The 19,428-nt window shown below is 38.1% G+C and overlaps 1 protein-coding gene and 1 long non-coding RNA gene across 2 annotated transcripts; one reads left to right on the top strand and one right to left on the bottom strand.

Moving 5' to 3' along the window:
* Positions 1 to 2,104: 2,104 nt before the first annotated feature.
* Positions 2,105 to 7,410, top strand: LOC131723003 (uncharacterized). The gene is made up of 3 exons (XR_009320097.1): positions 2,105 to 3,107; positions 5,644 to 5,765; positions 7,279 to 7,410. It is a non-coding gene; the product is annotated as an uncharacterized LOC131723003 (long non-coding RNA).
* On the bottom strand, positions 5,820 to 18,263 carry LOC117432639 (tripartite motif-containing protein 16-like). Its single transcript, XM_059016246.1, has 6 exons — positions 17,601 to 18,263; positions 12,149 to 12,244; positions 11,747 to 11,980; positions 11,433 to 11,592; positions 11,082 to 11,147; positions 5,820 to 7,332 (listed from the first exon to the last, which is right to left on the bottom strand). The coding sequence occupies exons 1-6, from the start codon at positions 18,180 to 18,182 to the stop codon at positions 6,800 to 6,802; spliced, it is 1,671 nt and encodes a 556-aa protein (XP_058872229.1). The 5' UTR covers positions 18,183 to 18,263; the 3' UTR covers positions 5,820 to 6,799.
* Between the last annotated feature and the right edge of the window lie 1,165 nt (positions 18,264 to 19,428).

Below are 19,428 nucleotides of genomic sequence, written 5' to 3'. Positions count from 1 at the left end.
GTGATCAATTTGACCACACAAAGCGTCTGAGAAGCATGACAGTGTCAAAGAAATTTCAACGCAAAATCATTTTACTGTAACGATGTGTTTATGATTTCATGGGGCAATGCTGTCGCGGTGATATTGAAGAGTGTAATATTAAAAACATCCTAACATTAGGATTATAAACTTGTCTTTGCAGAGAGGAGCTTGAAGAGACCCTCCGAGACCTCAAGCCCCAGGGAATGGACCCCCAGTTTGAGACTCTAGCCACCCCCACAGCAACAATATATTTCTTTCAAAACGGTCTTCAGAATTAGTTTTCCCTCTCTAAGCCGGACATGTCTGGAGTTGTCTGAGTTAAAAAACAAACAAACAAAAACATTTTGTATAAATATCTACAGTAGGCCTAAACTACTGCTCTCAATTAGATCTATTTCCTGTCTCTTGTATTTGAATTTACTATGAAAAGAAACCAAATTCATATATATTTTTTTTAGTGGAATGGAATGCACTTTTCTAAGCAAATGTTTTACTGAGACGTTTAACGGCTTTTAGTCGAATTTGCTCCAAAACGTGATTATTTTCTGTATTGTTCTTAGTTGAATTTGCTCCTGTTTGCCGCTGACTTGACTGTATTTTTATAACGGCTCTTATCTGTAATGTGATATTTTATAACTCCTGTAAGTCGCCCTGGATAAGGGCGTCTGCTAAGAAATAATAATAATAATAATAATAATAATAATAATAATAATAATAATAATAATGCAGTAAAATCTAATTATTACCTGTAGCGCCCTTTTTTTTTTATTTTAACCTACTTAGTAACAGTTAACAGAAAACAGAGCACACCCTTTACAGAAATAATCATTTTGAAATGTACACAGAAAGGTTGACAGTGTGTTTATTGCAGTTTATTTTATTTTTTGTCGTCTTTTGCTTCCGTTTTTGACATCCAGTTTTGAGTTTCTTTTTATCGGTCTGGTTCCAGAGGTTCGGCAGGTTTCGTTTTTGATGGTTTAAAATCGTATAATTATAATTCGGGCGTTAATGATAATAAGAGACGTTATGATAACGAGGCTCCATAAAACCCGCGTCAAATGAAAGTCTTGCTTGTTGGAAAGTCTGACAGAACTCTTGTATAATGTGTGTCGAGATCAGCCAATAGCTGTCGGCTTTACGAAGCACTGGGGCGGACATAGGACTATATAAGGAAGGATAGGACAATGATGTCACAAGTGGGCGGAGTTAGTAAACACCGGTATATCCTGGCGCTGCAGCACAGCATCGCCGCAATGTATTCAGTACTGAGTGGGCTCCACAGCATCTCCGCAATGTATTCAGTACTGAGTGGGCTCCACAGCATCTCCGCAATGTATTCAGTACTGAGTGGGCTCCACAGCATCTCCGCAATGTATTCAGTACTGAGTGGGCTCCACAGCATCTCCGCAATGTATTCAGTACTGAGTGGGCTCCACAGCATCTCCGCAATGTATTCAGTACTGAGTGGGCTCCACAGCATCTCCGCAATGTTTTCAGTACTGAGTGGGCTCCACAGCATCTCCGCAATGTATTCAGTACTGAGTGGGCTCCACAGCATCTCCGCAATGTATTCAGTACTGAGTGGGCTCCACAGCATCTCCGCAATGTATTCAGTACTGAGTGGGCTCCACAGCATCTCCGCAATGTATTCAGTACTGAGTGGGCTCCACAGCATCTCCGCAATGTATTCAGTACTGAGTGGGCTCCACAGCATCGCCGCAATGTATTCAGTACTGAGTGGGCTCCACAAATGGCGCCTGTAATTGAGCACCGAACTGCATCACGGGATTGACTGTCCTATCCTGCTTTATACAGTCCGAGGTGAGGACACAGAAAGTCTGAAGGAGAGTTTATTGCAGTTTAACGAAGTTACGTAAAACACAGTCCCTCTGCAGCTCCCACTCAGCACAGGTAGAAATATTGTGTTCCTGTGAGTCCGCATTACAGTGTAAATGAAACGGATGTGTCGCGGGACAGACCTGGACTAGGCTTTACATTCATAATACACGGGTTTTAAAAGTGACGTTTGGCACAGATTGGAATATAGAAAGATTACATTTTACTGGAAAGTACAAATCTGTGCTCCTCTCGTTAATGATCGCGTTGCTATAGGTTTTGTGAATGGAGGCTGTTCTGCTGTGAGTATATCGGGGTGCTCTGTGCTCCCCTCGTTAATGATCGCGTTGCTATAGGTTTTGTGAATGGAGGCTGTTCTGCTGTGAGTATATCGGGGTGCTCTGTGCTCCCCTCGTTAATGATCGCGTTGCTATAGGTTTTGTGAATGGAGGCTGTTCTGCTGTGAGTATATCGGGGTGCTCTGTGCTCCCCTCGTTAATGATCGCGTTGCTATAGGTTTTGTGAATGGAGGCTGTTCTGCTGTGAGTATATCGGGGTGCTCTGTGCTCCCCTCGTTAATGATCGCGTTGCTATAGGTTTTGTGAATGGAGGCTGTTCTGCTGTGAGTATATCGGGGTGCTCTGTGCTCCCCTCGTTAATGATTTCAGTTGTGTTGCACAGTCGAAACACAGCTGTCTGCGGAACGAGTGATTTCGGAGATACAGACACGGAGATGACTTCAAGGAGGAGGAAACAAAGATGTCTCCACAGCTGCATGGGAACCTCAGCATTTCCCCGGTTCATTATTAATAGCGGGCTGTCAAGACTTGTCAGCGGGTCGAGCGAGGTGAGATAAAGACACACACAGGATTATTTAAAGTCGTTCGTGACTCGCATGACTCTGAACAGGTCTGTGTTTCTCTCTCGTCATGAACCAGCTGCTGCCCAACCCAAGGAACTGCTTTGAAGACATTTCCTTCCTGTGTCATGTGACCCGCAGCTCGCTTCAGCTACAGTGAAGAGGAGCGCTTGTGCGAGTCGATTTTATACTTCGTATTGTTGAGGATAGTGGATAATAAAACTATATCCATAATAATAATAATAATAATAATAATAATAATAATAATAATAATAATAATAATAATAATAATAATAATAACAACAACACACATAAATATAATACTAATAATCAGAGTTGAAAGTCAGTCGGTACGACCCGGAACTGCATACCGGCAAAACATCTTGTCAAGGTACTTCAATATTTCATCTTATCACAATGATAGGCTACATCATTTTTTCTTTATATTTTCCGTCCTTTTCGCTTCTTCTTCTTCGTTGTTCGGTTATTTTTTTTTATTTATTTATTTTTTTTAATGCATTTTTATTGAAATAAACAAAGAATGTACAGAAAGTAGAAAAAAAAAACAGAATAGTGAACATATTATAATGGAAGCCAGGGGGGTGGGCTTAATACAATTACAAAAAAATATTAAATAGGTTACATACATGAAGTGTTTTCAAAGCTTTTTTATTATTGGACATCTTAGTAACCTTAATGTACTGTTCCATTTCTTTTACAAAAAGAAAAAAGAAAGGTTTCTGATTAGAGAATTTACACTTGTGAATATGAAATTTGGCCATTAGAATAATCAAGTTTATAATGTAATACTCATTATTTTCACTGGTCTTATAGTTAGTGAAACCAAACAGTACATTACCAATATGAAATTTAAGGTTTTTTTTTCTTTTTTAATATTATTGTTGGTGAAAGTAATTAAATCTTTCCAAAAAAATCTGGAGTATCTGCAATTCCAAAATAAATGCAACATTGTTTCAGTGGAGTCCTTACAGAATGAGCAGCTCAGGTCGATACCATGTTTCAGTTTCTTCAAATAGTTTTTAACAGGATAACATTTATGTATTATTTTATAAGAAACTTCTTTAACTTTGTTAGTTAATAAGTACTTGTTGGATAAAATCCAAACTTTTTTCCAGTCAATACCTTCAATAAACCCGTCCCAATATGAAATAACGTAAGGGATGGATACTAGATCATTTTGGAAAAGAGATCTTATACGCTTATTATTTTTAGAATGATCTATTAAACAATATTTTCCAATAAAAGTTTCACAAGGGTCTATGGAAGGTGGAGGGCAAGATAATACTTTCAAATCATTTTTCAGTAAAGTGATCACTCCTCTAGGGAGAGCATCAAAAATAATGGCAAACTCCTTTGCTGTAATAGGTAATTTAAAGGTGGACAAGAATTCTGTATAGTTAAGAAGATTACCATTACATTTAAACAATTGAGTAACTAATATGATGCCATTATTAAACCAATTGGGGAAAAATAAGGACTTATGCTTATAGCAAATATCCTTATTATTCCAAATGAAATATTTGTGTGGAGAAAAGTTATGTTTATAAATTAAAGACCAAGAAAGAAGCATTTGTTTATGAAAATTTGATAACTTGATGGGAATTTTTTCAATATTGTAATTACACATTAATAGAAAGCTTAGACCACCAAGATTATTAAAAATATATGCAGGAATAAAGTTCCAAGTTGAAGATGGATTTTTAATAAACTGTTTAATCCAATTTATTTTAAAGGTATTGTTTAAGGTAGAAAAATCAAGAAAGTTAAGTCCTCCAGATTCAAGATTGTTAATTATTACTGATTTTCTAATATAATGAGTTTTGTTCTTCCAGATAAAGTTAAATAAGATTCTATCAACCATACTACTGATGTCTTTTGATACATCCAGAGAAAGAGCTGCATAAGTCAGCCTCGTTGTTCGGTTATTATTGATGTTTAAGCAAAATAACTCGACGTCACGCAGGTTCCGGTCATGTGACTTATGATGTCAGAGTATGCTGACTGCCAAAGGGGCTTCCGCATACTTGTGAACATGGAGTCTTCAAAATAAGAGAGCTTTTGTAAACTGATATTTCCTAAAGACACAAGCATACAACTATTCCACTATAATTTGATAAAACTATTATTGTGTTAAATACGTAAGAACATAAGAAAGTTTACAAACGAGAGGAGGCCCCATTCAGCCCATCTTGCTCGTTTGGTTGTTAGTAGCTTATTGATCCCAGAATCTCATCAAGCAGCTTCTTGAAGGATCCCAGGGTGTCAGCTTCAACAACATTACTGGGGAGTTGGTTCCAGACCCTCACAATTCTCTGTGTAAAAAAGTGCCTCCTATTTTCTGTTCTGAATGCCCCTTTATCTAATCTCCATTTGTGACCCCTGGTCCTTGTTTCTTTACTGCACAATACTGTTATTTTGGTACTGCGTCAGTGACTTGGAGAAAAAGAACGTCTTATTTAGTTTTTCAGGGCAAATCGGGTAACCCTAACGACATGAACAGTGCGAGAAACTCAAGCTCGAATATAAATTAGGTCAGACACCAAAATCCAAGCAGAACAACTGGACAAAACATACAAAAAGATCATGTGTTTTTTTTCCTATTAAGTGCTGTTGTAACTGTTAGTATTAACCTGTATATTTAAAGTTCAAAATTAATAATTCAAAATGAAACATAATCTTAATTGATACAAAATTGTTTAAAATAAAATGCTCCCATGGCACTCCATTAGCAACACAGACGTTTCCAAAAACGAACCCAGCATTTGAGTAACTGTGATAACAAGAAGCGCTCGGGATGATTTCAAACAGCATGAAAAGATAAGGGGCCGCTCTAAAGAAAGAGAAAGAAAAATGACATTTGAAGCGCTGTACTCTTTAACAACGGACTTGTTTCAATTGTGTTGCAGAGGAGAAACACAGCTAACTGAGGAACGAGTGATTCAGTAGAGAGAGGCATGGACCCGACTCCAAGGAGAAGAAGAAGGAGGAAAGAGAATGACCCGCCTGATATGTCACAAGAGCCTGCCAGGTACTGAAAGTCTTTTCTTATTAGTTCACGGTGCGGCGGCATGCTGAATAATACCTTACTAAGAAGCTGTTCAGGAATCCAAATCACTGAGCTGAGTCTCAAGCCCAGGGTTAGAGTCCAGACCACTCTGTGCTTTACAATGCTTCCCTATGCTTTACCAGACCTCTCTGTGCTTTACAATGCTTCCCTGTGCTTTACCAGACCTCTCTGTGCTTTGCAATGCTTCCCTATGCTTTACCAGACCTTTCTATGCTTTACAATGCTTCCCTATGCTTTACCAGACCTCTCTGTGCTTTACAATGCTTCCCTATGCTTTACCAGACCTCCCTGTGCTTTACAATGCTTCCCTATGCTTTACCACACCTCTCTGTGCTTTACAATGCTTCCCTATGCTTTACCACACCTCTCTGTGCTTTACAATGCTTCCCTGTGCTTTACCAGACCTCTCTGTGCTTTGCAATGCTTCCCTATGCTTTACCAGACCTTTCTGTGCTTTACAATGCTTCCCTATGCTTTACCACACCTCTCTGTGCTTTACAATGCTTCCCTATGCTTTACCAGACCTCTTTCTCTCTCATGCCCCTCTTACTTGCTCATTCTCATTTGAAAAAACGTGTTAAGAGTATTAATAAATAAGAAAAAGTCAGTTAATCATTTTTTAAAATTAAATCACATTACTAAAATCTGAAATATTAAACATTTTATGGAAATCAAAAAACAAAAACACACACAATAAAGCAAACTTAAGGTCACTTTTTTTAACAACTGTTACAGCACTGACTATAGGATGCCATTTTTTAAAATATATATAAAACATAACAATTCTTAAAAAAGAAATTAAATACAGTTATTTCGTATGAAATCCATTAATTTCTAAAAACAAATAATTCACCTTGTTTCGCTCTGCAGGTGGCGCCGTTTTACCCCCTAACTTTCATCCAAAGTTGTGTCAGATTGAACATTCCCTTCACCCGAGGAGTGGAGAGGACAGACAGGGAGTTCAATACAAAGGGTTTCTTACAACACAAAACAGTCTAGTTCAGCTGGCAGATTGTTACAGGGGAACCAAAATAAATCCAAAACCCAGGATAGAGCGGCTCAGTGAATGTGGTTTGGAATCTGTGCAGGAGGGTCATTGTGTCAGAGACGCCATAAAAGGACAGCGTGCCGGCATTAAAGTCCAGATACACTCCTATTTTGGGGGAGTGGGGGGCAGTTATTGTAGTTTCATTGTTATTGTGCCGGGCAGTGTAACTGGAATCAGAGCAGCGCAAACTCCAGGACTTGTCATTGTATCCAAGGCCACAGGAATGATCCCCTCCTTTCCTGCTGATTCCTTTATATGTGACTCCTATAGAAGCCCATCCCCCACTGCACTCAATCTCCCAGTAACAGCGAGTCCCAGACAAACCCTCTCTGCAAAGCACTTGAGGCCAGATATCAAATCTCTTTGAGTGATCATCAGGATATCTCTGGGTCTCTCTCCTCCATGTCACCTTTCTGTTCCCTTCAGACAGACAGAGATCTCTATGCGCTGTGTTGGGGTCCAGTGTGAGCTGACAGGAATCTGATTGAAGAGAAGAGGACGGGTAGAGGAGAGACGGTTAGAAAAGTCAAATCACTGAGAAACTCAACAGTCATTGTCTGCTGCATCCTCACATCCTGTTTATGGAAGGTGTGTGTGTTGTTTTAATTATTTTTTTTAATACATTTTGACCACTTTTTTAAACTTTTAAATTGCATTCCCTGCCTCAAAATGGCTTCCTGTGGACCGGCATGGACCTCTCAGAACTACATTTCCCATCATCCTCCTGCTCACTGGTAATTCCATCTCAATTACATATGTGAGCAGGAGGATGATGGGAAATGTAGTTCTGAGAGGCCCATGCAGTTACATGTGAAGCCATCTATAAGTATAAAAAAGTGGTCAAAATGTAAAAAAAAATAAAAATAATTAAAACAATACACACACCTCACGTAAACAGTTGTAGCAACACATGGGAACATGCAACACAATAAAATACAAAGGTCCTTATGAACCCTTTAAACCCTCTTGCTGTTTGATTGTTTTGTTCATAATAATTCCTCGATCTTATCAAACTTCTTCAATTGGAACCAATCAAATGCAGCTCTGCATAGAATTACAGTTCACTTAATGTTCCTACAGGGTATGTGTTGCCATTTTACCCAATCAGACCCCTTGCTTACTAAATATCTTCAATAGAATATCATCCACTCTTCAAATATCTGTCTAATATTTTAATGAGCAATCCATCCCACAAGTGCAGTGATACTGCAATATACATTTACTACCAGCACAGGATGACTGGGAGGGATAGCTGTTCATTTTACCCCACAACTGGTTTCACATGCATTGTACATGTATTAAAAGATGGGATGATTATCTATTCAGGGATACCAAGATATTTAGGGAGAGAAAGGTCTGAGTGGAAAAACAGGCAACAAATGCCCCTCCCCCAGTCATTCTGCATGTATTCATCTGAACCAATACTTGTTGGAGAGGAGTGTAGATTAATGGCTTCACAATTACTAATAAATAATAATAATTGCTGCCCTCAAGCTCCACCCCTCCCTGTTCTGTAGTGTTAGCTCTTCTCACAATGGAGTGACACATCTTTCAATCAAATGTTTCAGTGCAAACAGACTTACATTTTAAAAACTCAGCTCTGTTCCTTGGCTCTGGAGCCTGCAGACTGTAAACTGCAACTTCATTCACTGGGCAGAAAAAAAGAGAGAGAAATAGAATTGAAACATACAACAGTCACTGTCTGCGCCATCCTCAAATCACTCCCTCCTCCCTGCTTCATCAGTCCCTGTTCCCTGCTCCCTACTCCCTGCTCCTTCCTCTATGCTTCCTTCTCCCTCTTGAATGCTCCCTCCACCCTCCTGCCTCCTCCCACAAGCATTATCCCTGCTCCCTTCTCCCTACTCCATCCACCCTGCTCCCTCCCCCCTCCACCCTGCTCCAACCTGCATCCTCCCTGCTCCCTATTCCCTGCTCCCTCCTCTATCCTCCCTGCTCCCCCCTGCCTCCTCCCACCTGCATCCTCCCTGCTCCCTCCTCCATCCTCCCTGCTCCCCCCTGCCTCCTCCCACCTGCATCCTCCCTGCTCCCTCCTCCATCCTCCCTGCTCCCTCCTCCATCCTCCCTGCTCCCCCCTCCATTCTCCCTGCTCCCCCCTCCCTCCTCCCTGTTCTATCCTCCCTCCTCTATCCTCCCTGCTCCTTCCTCCCTGCACCATCCTCCATCCTGCCTGCTCCCTCCTCCATCCTGCCTGCTCCCTCCTTCATCCTCCCTGCTTCCCCTCCATTCTCCCTGCTCCCTCCTCCCTGCTCCCCCCTCCATTCTCCCTGCTCCCCCCTCCCTCCTCCCTGTTCCATCCTCCCTCCTCTATCCTCCCTGCTCCTTCCTCCCTTATAAAGAAACCCGTCCAGCCCTCCCTGATCAATCCAAGAGAAACCTGCGTTTCCAACATCGGAACCACCTCGGCAACAGCCGCTCCGCATCCCATCTGAGGACAGAGCTGCACTTCCATGAGGGAGTCACCGCGAACATGGAGAAACCGGACACCCGAAAAATCACCCGGACCCACACCAACGGGCTTTGAAATACACTCTGATTCGGACTGAAGGGAATCCACTTCACACAAAAAGGGTTCACAGAAATGTGAGCAAACACAACCACCCTCAGAACAAACCGGTGAACACAGAAATGGAAAAATAGAAATGTGAAAGCGCGTCATTTTAACACGCTCCCTAACAATTGCCACGGAAACCCTGACGACAGAAAAACAAAACAAAAACAAAACAGGAATGTCACTCTGCAGAGAAGAAGAATTCAGCCCCACAACACCTGAAAAACTCCAGGAAACGTTAGCTTATTATCAGAAGAGTTTCTTTTTTTAAATGTATTTTTATTTATTTATTTTTTAAAGTGGTTGATACCCATTTCGTGCTTGAAAGGGAACGGGCTGTTTTTAAGTTACAAGTTGAAAGTATTCTCTTTGGTTGCAGTCTCGTATCACTCCTAGTACAGACCACAGCAATCGCGGTTTTCTCTGTACTGTCTCACACAATGCAAACCTTATTTTAAACTGTGTTCACGTTATCAAAGTTGTTGCTATTTTAAATACAATTCTTTATGGAGTTCACTCTCTGTTTAAAAACTCACTGACATAAACTAAGCAGAGTAAGGGAAAAAAATGCTCACCTGAGATTATAAAAATACTGCATGGGGCAGCGTGTGAGTGTGAGTGTGTGTGTGCGTGTGTGTGTGATAGGCAGTGTGTGTGTGTGTGTGTGTGTGTGATAGGCAGGGTGTGTGTGTGTGTGTGTGTGTGATAGGCAGGGTGTGTGTGTGATAGGCAGGGTGTGTGTGAGTGTGTGATAGGCAGTGTGTGTGTGTGTGTGTGTGTGTGTGATAGGCAGAGTGTGTGTGTGTGATAGGCAGGGTGTGTGTGTGTGATAGGCAGTGTGTGTGACCTTTTCTCCCCCCTTTTACAAATTCAATTGATGATTATTGAGTCATTAGTGTCTCAACGACAATGCAAAAATGTGTCATTTCTGTGCTCTGTTTTGTTTCACATCTTGGTTTTTCTAAATATAACTTTGCTATATCTTACATGACACAGTTTTTCTTTTTGTATCCCATGTATAAAAAGAAGCTTCTTCTGAATAGCAGAGTTATCTAGTTTACATGACATAAATATAAACACTGAAAAACTTTGATTAGCGTTCCTCCAGTTCACATCAGTCTAGACAAACGCATTTGAATCACGTTTAAAATGGAAAATGAAAGATCGCACCTAATTTAACTCCTGTCACAATTCACACAATTCACCTGCTCCCTCATCTCTCCTGCATGCTCCCTGCTGCATCCTCCCTCCTCCTTTTTCCCTGCTCCCTCCTCCCTGTGCCCTCCTCCCTCTATGCTCCCTCCTCCCTGCTTCCTCATCCATGCACCCTTACTGCTCTCTCCTCCCTTCTCCCTCTATGCTCCCGCCTCAATCTTCTTTTCTCCCTCCTCCCTCCACAGTGCTCCCTCCTCCTTCCTCCATTTTCCCTGCTCCCTGATATCTTCTCCATGCTCCCTCCTCCCTGCTCCCTCCTCCCTGCATGTATTCATCTGAACCAATACTTGATGGAGAGGAGTGTAGATTAATGGCTTCACAATTACTAATAAATAATAATAATTGCTGCCCTCAAGCTCCACCCCTCCCTGTTCTGTAGTGTTGGCTCTTCTCACAATGGAGTGACACATCTTTCAATCAAATGTTTCAGTGAAAACAGACTTACATTTTAAAAACTCAGCTCTGTTCCTTGGCTCTGGAGCCTGCAGACTGTAAACTGCAACTTTATTCACTGGCCAGAAAAAAGAGAGAGAAATAGAATTGAAACATGTGGATTAATACACAACACACACAAGACTCCAAACAGCAATCTGAAAAGAAACAAGGCTTATTCACGGCATTTCAGGGTGTAAAAATCCCTCCTCTCTGCTCATTCTTCCCTGCTGCCTCCCTCCTCCAATATTCATATAGTCAACAATCTGCAAGAGGTCTTTATTAATGTCTTGCAGGTCCTGTCCCTCCTCAAGCCATGGTCTATTTGAGAAATCTCTACCAAATGGATCTATTTCACACCAACCTGTTGTGGTTATTTTGACTAATTCACCCTTGCAGAAGTCCTCAATATGGTCTTTAAGTTCAGATACAGCTTTCCTCACAGCCCCAAAAGAGATGTCTGTATTGACAGTAACGCTGGGTAAGTCTCCAGCTTCAGGAGGGGCACAGAGAGACTGGAAATTCTACAACAGGAAAGTGGGGAAAAGGAGTTTTCAGTGAAACAAAATGGGGTCCAAAACATTCCTGGGGGAAAGCAAGGATTCATTCAATTGGAGAGGTCTGTCTGAAACCGTCCCAGTTATGGACTTGAGATTTTCTAACAAGCAGTGATGTTACCTGTAGAAAATGGATGTGATCCTCTGTCTCTGAAAGCTGTTTCAGCTCAGTGTTTCTCCTCCTTAGCTCAGCAATCTCCTGCTCCAGTTTCTTCATGCGTCCTTCAGCCTGATTCACTGCAGCCTTCTCGTTAGCTCCAATCAGCTCAATAACCTCAGTGTGGATCTTCTCAATGGATCGGATCAGCTCAGTAAAGATCTTCTCACTTTCCTTTATTTCTATGCATGCAGATCTCTGAGTGAAAGAACACAGTAGAGGAGACATGGTTAGAATTGATATCAAAAACACATCAGGGATAGACAGTAAACTTCTGTAGATGTGTTCCAGTCCATCTGTTAATAATAATAATAATAATAATAATAATAATAATAATAATGATACCCCCCTCTTGTCAATACCCACTTTCAGTGTCTCCACAGCCTGTTTCAGCTCATCAGTTTCTTTCAGTCTCTCCTGGATTCTCTGTCGTATTTCTGTCTGTGTCTCTCCCAGCTGCTTCTGTGTATAAACACAGTGACACAGTGACATTTCTGACAGGGCATTGAGTGATATCCTGTCACATTCAATACAGACTATTTCAGAGCAGGCTGTGTTTTCACACCTCTCCCCCCTTTATATGAAGTTAGATTAACATAAGAACATAAGAAAGTTTACAAACGAGAGGAGGCCATTCAGCCCATCTTGCTCGTTTGGTTGTTAGAACATAAGAACATAAGAACATAAGAAAGTTTACAAACGAGAGGAGGCCATTCAGCCCATCTTGCTCGTTTGGTTGTTAGTAGCTTATTGATCCCAGAATCTCATCAAGCAGCTTCTTGAAGGATCCCAGGGTGTCAGCTTCAACAACATTACTGGGGAGTTGGTTCCAGACCCTCACAATTCTCTGTGTAAAAAAGTGCCTCCTATTTTCTGTTCTGAATGCCCCTTTATCTAATCTCCATTTATGACCCCTGGTCCTTTTTTCTTTTTTCAAGTCAAAGAAGTCCCCCGGGTTGACATTGTCTATACCTTTTAGGATTTTGAATGTTTGAATCAGATCGCCGCGTAGTCTTCTTTGTTCAAGACTGAATAGATTCAATTCTTTTAGCCTGTCTGCATACGACATGCCTTTTAAACCCGGGATAATTCTGGTTGCTCTTCTTTGCACTCTTTCTAGAGCAGCAATATCCTTTTTGTAACGAGGTGACCAGAACTGAACACAATATTCTAGGTGAGGTCTTACTAATGCATTGTAGAGTTTTAACATTACTTCCCTTGATTTAAATTCAACACTTCTCACAATATATCCAAGCATCTTGTTAGCCTTTTTTATAGCTTCCCCACATTGTCTAGATGAAGACATTTCTGAGTCAACATAAACTCCTAGGTCTTTTTCATAGTTCCCTTCTTCAATTTCACTATCTCCCATATGATATTTATAATGAACATTTTTATTGCCCGCATGCAATACTTTACACTTTTCTCTATTAAATTTCATTTGCCATGTGTCTGCCCAATTTTGAATGCGGTCTAGATCATTTTGAATGACCTTTGCTGCTTCAACAGTGTCTGCCACTCCTCCTATTTTTGTGTCGTCTGCAAATTTAACGAGTTTGCTTACTATATCAGAGTCTAAATCATGTTAGTAGCTTATTGATCCCAGAATCTCATCAAGCAGCTTCTTGAAGGATTCCAGGGTGTCAGCTTCAACAACATTACTGGGGAGTTGGTTCCAGACCCTCACAATTCTCTGTGTAACGATACACACATTATGCACACAGATACCCTAAGGGTCGAATGCACCAGCGTGGATTAACCACTAACCCAGATTAAATCAAGGATTATATTTGAATCATGTTGCACAAAACTTTAAACCAGGATTTATATGTAATCCTTATTTAAAATGAATCCAAGGTTAAACATTTAAAAGATTAAATATAATGAAATTGCACCACTCATTTTAATCCATGTTTAAATGTGATAGCTGAATTAATTTGAAAACTTCCTTGGAGGTGGTTTAAACTTGGACAAAGGCAGCAGTTTCAGACAACATGTGTGTATAGTAGTAAGATACAGCACCATCTAGTGCACAGCTGCCAGCAATACAAAAGGACACTTGATCCACAGTAGCTGTCCACTAGATGGTACTGTTTCATACTAGTAACAGTGAATGATGGCTGATCTAGCATGTGTTACATGTTTGTTTTGTCAAGCACCGAGGAAACTGAAGCAGCTTTCTCTTTAATGGATATTTAGGGCTTCTGATTTCCGTTTTTAATCGATAAACACAGATAAAACAGCACTGATACAAAACAATGAAATCAGTGTAAAAAATGCCTAAATACACAAAATCCCCAGAAGAATGAGCCCGTGAGCAGAAGGACTTCACTGTGGAAGAGAGCAAAGGAAAGAGGGGACTAGTAGGGTGAGCAAAAGAAATTGTAGATTTTAACAAACAAAATCCTAAATAGGTTATTAAATTTCGTTTTAAACTAACTGAAACATATCTGTTTTAATCATGTAAAAATGTGTTTTAACGCACCAAATTAAGCTATTTTTTCTGCCTGATTTATATTGAATATCATCTTAATATTGTGTATTGCATATCATATTAATCTTGTATATTATTAATATTATTAATTTATATCTTAGCAGATGCCCTTATCCAGGGTGACATACAATTGTTACAAGATATCACTTTATTTTTTACATACAATTCCCCATTTATACAGTTGGGTTTTTACTGGAGCAATCTAGGTAAAGTATCTTGCTCAAGGGTACAGCAGCAGTGTCCTCCACCTGGGATTGAACCCACGATCCTCCGGTCAAGAGTCCAGAGCCCTAAACACTACTCCATATCATATTAATCTTGTATATTGTATATCATATTAATCTTGTATATTGAATATCATATTAATCTTGTATATTGCATATCATATTAATCTTGTATATTGAATATCATATTAATCTTGTATATTGTATATCATATTAATCTTGTATATTGAATATCATATTAATCTTGTATATTGCATATCATATTAATCTTGTATATTGAATATCATATTAATCTTGTATATTGCATATCATATTAATCTTGTATATTGAATATCATATTAATCTTGTATATTGTTTATCATATTAATCTTGTATATTGAATATCATATTAATCTTGTATATTGTATATCATATTGATCTTGTATATTTTATATCATATTAATCTTGTATATTGAATATCATATTAATCTTGTATATTGAATATCATATTAATCTTGTATATTGAATATCATATTAATCTTGCATATTTAATATCATATTAATCTTGTATAATGAATATCATATTAATCTTGTATATTGTATATCATATTAATCTTGTATATTGAATATCATATTAATCTTGTATATTGAATATCATATTAATCTTGTATATTGTATATCATATTAATCTTGTATATTGAATATCATATTAATCTTGTATATTGAATATCATATTAATCTTGTATATTGTATATCATATTAATCTTGTATATTGTTTATCATATTAATCTTGTATATTGAATATCATTAATCTTGTATATTGTATATCATATTGATCTTGTATATTTTATATCATATTAATCTTGTATATTGAATATCATATTAATCTTGTATATTGTATATCATATTAATCTTGTATATTGAATATCATATTAATCTTGTATATTGAATATCATATTAATCTTGTATATTGAATATCATATTAATCTTGCATATTTAATATCATATTAATCTTGTATAATGAATATCATATTAATCTTGTACATTGTATATCATATTAATCTTGTATATTGAATATCATATTAATCTTGTATATTGAATATCATATTAATCTTGCATATTTAATATCATATTAATCTTGTATAATGAATATCATATTAATCTTGTATATTGTATATCATATTAATCTTGTATATTGAATATCATATTAATCTTGTATATTGAATATCATATTAATCTTGTATATTGAATATCGTATTAATCTTGTATATTGTATATCATATTAATCTTGTATATTGAATATCATATTAATCTTGTATATTGAATATCATATTAATCTTGCATATTTAATATCATATTAATCTTGTATAATGAATATCATATTAATCTTGTATATTGTATATCATATTAATCTTGTATATTGAATATCATATTAATCTTGTATATTGAATATCATATTAATCTTGTATATTGAATATCATATTAATCTTGTATATTGAATATCATATTAATCTTGCATATTGAATATCATATTAATCTTGTATAATGAATATCATATTAATCTTGTATATTGTATATCATATTAATCTTGTATATTGAATATCATATTAATCTTGTATATTGAATATCATATTAATCTTGTATATTGAATATCGTATTAATCTTGTATATTGTATATCATATTAATCTTGTATATTGAATATCATATTAATCTTGTATATTGAATATCATATTAATCTTGTATATTGTATATCATATTAATCTTGTATATTGTATATCATATTAATCTTGTATATTGAATATCATATTAATCTTGTATATTCAATATCATATTAATCTTGTATATTGAATATCATATTAATCTTGTATATTGAATATCATATTAATCTTGTATATTGAATATCATATTAATCTTGTATATTGAATATCATATTAATCTTGTATATTGTTTATCATATTAATCTTGTATATTGAATATCATATTATTCTTGTATATTGTATATCATATTGATCTTGTATATTTTATATCATATTAATCTTGTATATTGAATATCATATTAATCTTGTATATTGTATATCATATTAATCTTGTATATTGAATATCATATTAATCTTGGTCTTTTCTGCTTTTTTAAATTAGGTGCTTGACTTTTCTGGGAATGTCATTTTTAAAAAGTTTAACTAATTAAACTATAATATCTTAAACAATGAAACTGATCTATGATTTTATTATGTTGCAAGATACATATAAAAAAACACTAGGAATATAAATCATGCTAATTTTACACTACAAATTCCAATGCACCACAAAACAGCTGAACAATTCCTTCTTACCCTGTGAGGCAGGGCTGAGGTCCTGCACGTGTAAACAGTGTGTTTTTATTTGATTGTAAATAATGTTTTTGATAATCAAGTGTGTGCTAGATATGGCAGGGCATATTCAAATCCAGGTGTGGAATGTGTCCAGGTGCTAATTGATTAATTGATTATCAATTAGCCCTGGCCACATGCCTTTAAAAAGGGTCTGAAAAGCCAGTTTCTTGGTTCTACAAGTAGGGATACAGACTGTCTGGGAAGGAGAGTGTTGCTGTAGGATCCTCACGACTGCGTGTGTTAACCAGGGTGAGAAAAACACAAGAGGAAAAATGTATCTCGGATCACTGTGTGAGTTAACCAGGATCGCTAGCACTGGATGGAATAGGGAACAAGTTTAGGGGATTTTAATCCCACCCAAGTCTAGAGAGGAGGTGTCAGGGAGACTGTTCCTGGAGCGGGACCTCCTTTCTTGTTTGGTCAACTTTTATTTTTTAGTTGTTTTCAAGCAGTGTTTAGTTTTTAAATGTTTTGTGTTTTTTGTATCATAGAAAACCTCCTGTGTCTCTCCTGTCAATCAGCGATAGCCACACCCGTAACAACGCCCCTGTTACACCCTGAAATACATTGTAGCACATCATAGTTTAGATAGAGCAATTAAAAAACTAGGGCTCATTAAATAGCTCTTAATATACAATTAAAATCTGATCTGATGTGAAACTGTATAACCTAGTAAACAGACATGTTAAATATCCCTGGGAATTCTTATCTTCTAGGATAGCTACAAGGAAATAGTTCAAACCCTTACCTGTTTCCCAGTCCTTTCTTTCTCAGCTGAGACTGTATCATGGCCTTTGTGATCCTCGTCTGTACACAACCAGCAAATACACGTCTGATCGGTTCTACAGAAGACCTCCAAAACCTTCTGGTGTTCAGCACAAAGCTTCTGCTCCAGATCTCCAATTGCACTGACCAGCTTGTGCCTCTTGAAAGCAGCCCCCTCATAGTGAGGCTTGATGTGTGTCTCACAGTAAGAGGCCAGGCACGTCAAACAGGATTTCACAGCTTTGAACTTTCTCCCAGTGCAGAAATCACACGGCACATCTCCAGGTCCAGCATAACTTTGAGCAGGAGGAGGATTGAGTCCTGTCTTCTTTAATTCCTCCACAAGTTCGGCCAGCATGGTGTTTCTGCACAGATCAGGCCTTGGGGTAAAGGTCTTTCTGCACTGGGGGCAGCTGTAGACACCTGTATGATCAGTCTGATCCCAGCAGTTCTTAATAAACCCCATACAGTAACTGTGTCCACATGGAATAGCGACTGGGTCCTTCAATAGCTCCAGACACACTGGACAGCTGAACCGATCCTCTGACCATACTTTTGAAGCCATTCTTGCTGCAGCGAGACAGAGAGACTGACGATTTCACAAGAAACGAAACTTCACTGCGCTGATTTCCTGGAGTTGTGTAAAGCTCTGAGAGGCGGGGTTTGGGACTGCGGCCAGGTTTAGACAAGCAGGGGGAGCAGAAACTGCCGAATCAGATATTCTATGAAACTGTTTCTAAATCCCCCAACAAATATTACAATGTTAAGATTAGGAATTAAACAACTGATATTAACAACTGTTTAATATCAGGGCTGAAGAGTCTGACTTTGTGTTTTAGCCCCAAATCTATAACATGTAAAATTAAGGAATGTTCTATTACACGTATGTTTGTGATGACGGTTTGAACGGCATCTCGTTACTTTAGTAACGCCTTACTGTAATAATATTACTTTAGTCAATAACGAGGTAATATGCCGCGTTTAGCTTTTAATGGCAGTAATAACATTACAGTTACTTTCCAAACAATAAACGCGCTTGCCTCGTTCTCTTGTCTCTGCTGCGCAGCTGCATCGGTTGTCTTTTCTTGTTTTAAAGCCAGTATATTTCAGTGCGGTTATAACCGGAAACGCGACGCGCTCTTTATTATTTATTTATTTGATTTTTAATTCTTTATTTAGGAAGGCCATGTGAGCTACAAGTAGCTCGTTTACAAAGGCGTGCTAGAAATAAAAGCAGCAGGTTACAGGTTTCAAAAATAAAAATAATATAAACGCACAATGACAAGACAATACACAAAGTACACCTCAGATTTACACAGCGCACACACAAGCCTGTTTAAGCACTAGAACAACAGGGTTTGTTTTTTTAATTCCCACAGGAGATGTCAGGTCTCAGTCCTGCGGGTAACAGCTTCCAGTCTGTAGCAGCAGAACAAAACGAAAGACTTTCTTCCCGCAGCACTTTTTCCAGACGGTATATTAAAGTATTGTGTGTCTCAGACATTACGATAGGCTGTATTTACAGGGAAACTCAGAAACAAGCTGTTTAAATAAACTGGTAATGTGTTGTGTGCCCCTTTAAAGAGAATCCGATTCCAGTGCTAATTCCTTGTGTTAGCAGCGATCGCAAGTTTAATGTCGAATACGCGCTGCAGTGATGCGCTAGCGGAGTACACGGGAGCACACAGATACACATCCTGTTACACATTGTATCGATCTTCTTCAGCGATTCCTCACTAGCAGACCCGCACATCACATCATTATAGTCTAGAATAGGGAACACAAGTAACTCATTTAAACCTTGCTGTAAA

This window comes from Acipenser ruthenus, chromosome 52 (assembly GCF_902713425.1).
Source record: "Acipenser ruthenus chromosome 52, fAciRut3.2 maternal haplotype, whole genome shotgun sequence".
NCBI lineage: Eukaryota > Metazoa > Chordata > Actinopteri > Acipenseriformes > Acipenseridae > Acipenser > Acipenser ruthenus.
The sequence above is the reverse complement of the archived record's forward strand: the minus strand, read 5'-3'. Positions and strand labels throughout refer to the sequence as shown.

What these genes read in the sequence shown, in the direction of transcription:
- LOC117432639 (XM_059016246.1), bottom strand. Translation starts at nt 18,182, where the DNA reads ATGGCTTCAAAAGTATGGTCAGAGGATCGGTTCAGCTGTCCAGTGTGT. An exon ending in AGGCTGTGGAGACACTGAAA is followed by an intron (nt 11,981 to 12,148) that starts GTGGGTATTGAC and finishes TCTTTCACTCAG; the next exon opens with AGATCTGCATGCATAGAAAT. An exon ending in CAGAGCTGAGTTTTTAAAAT is followed by an intron (nt 7,333 to 11,081) that starts GTAAGTCTGTTT and finishes CTCTTCAATCAG; the next exon opens with ATTCCTGTCAGCTCACACTG.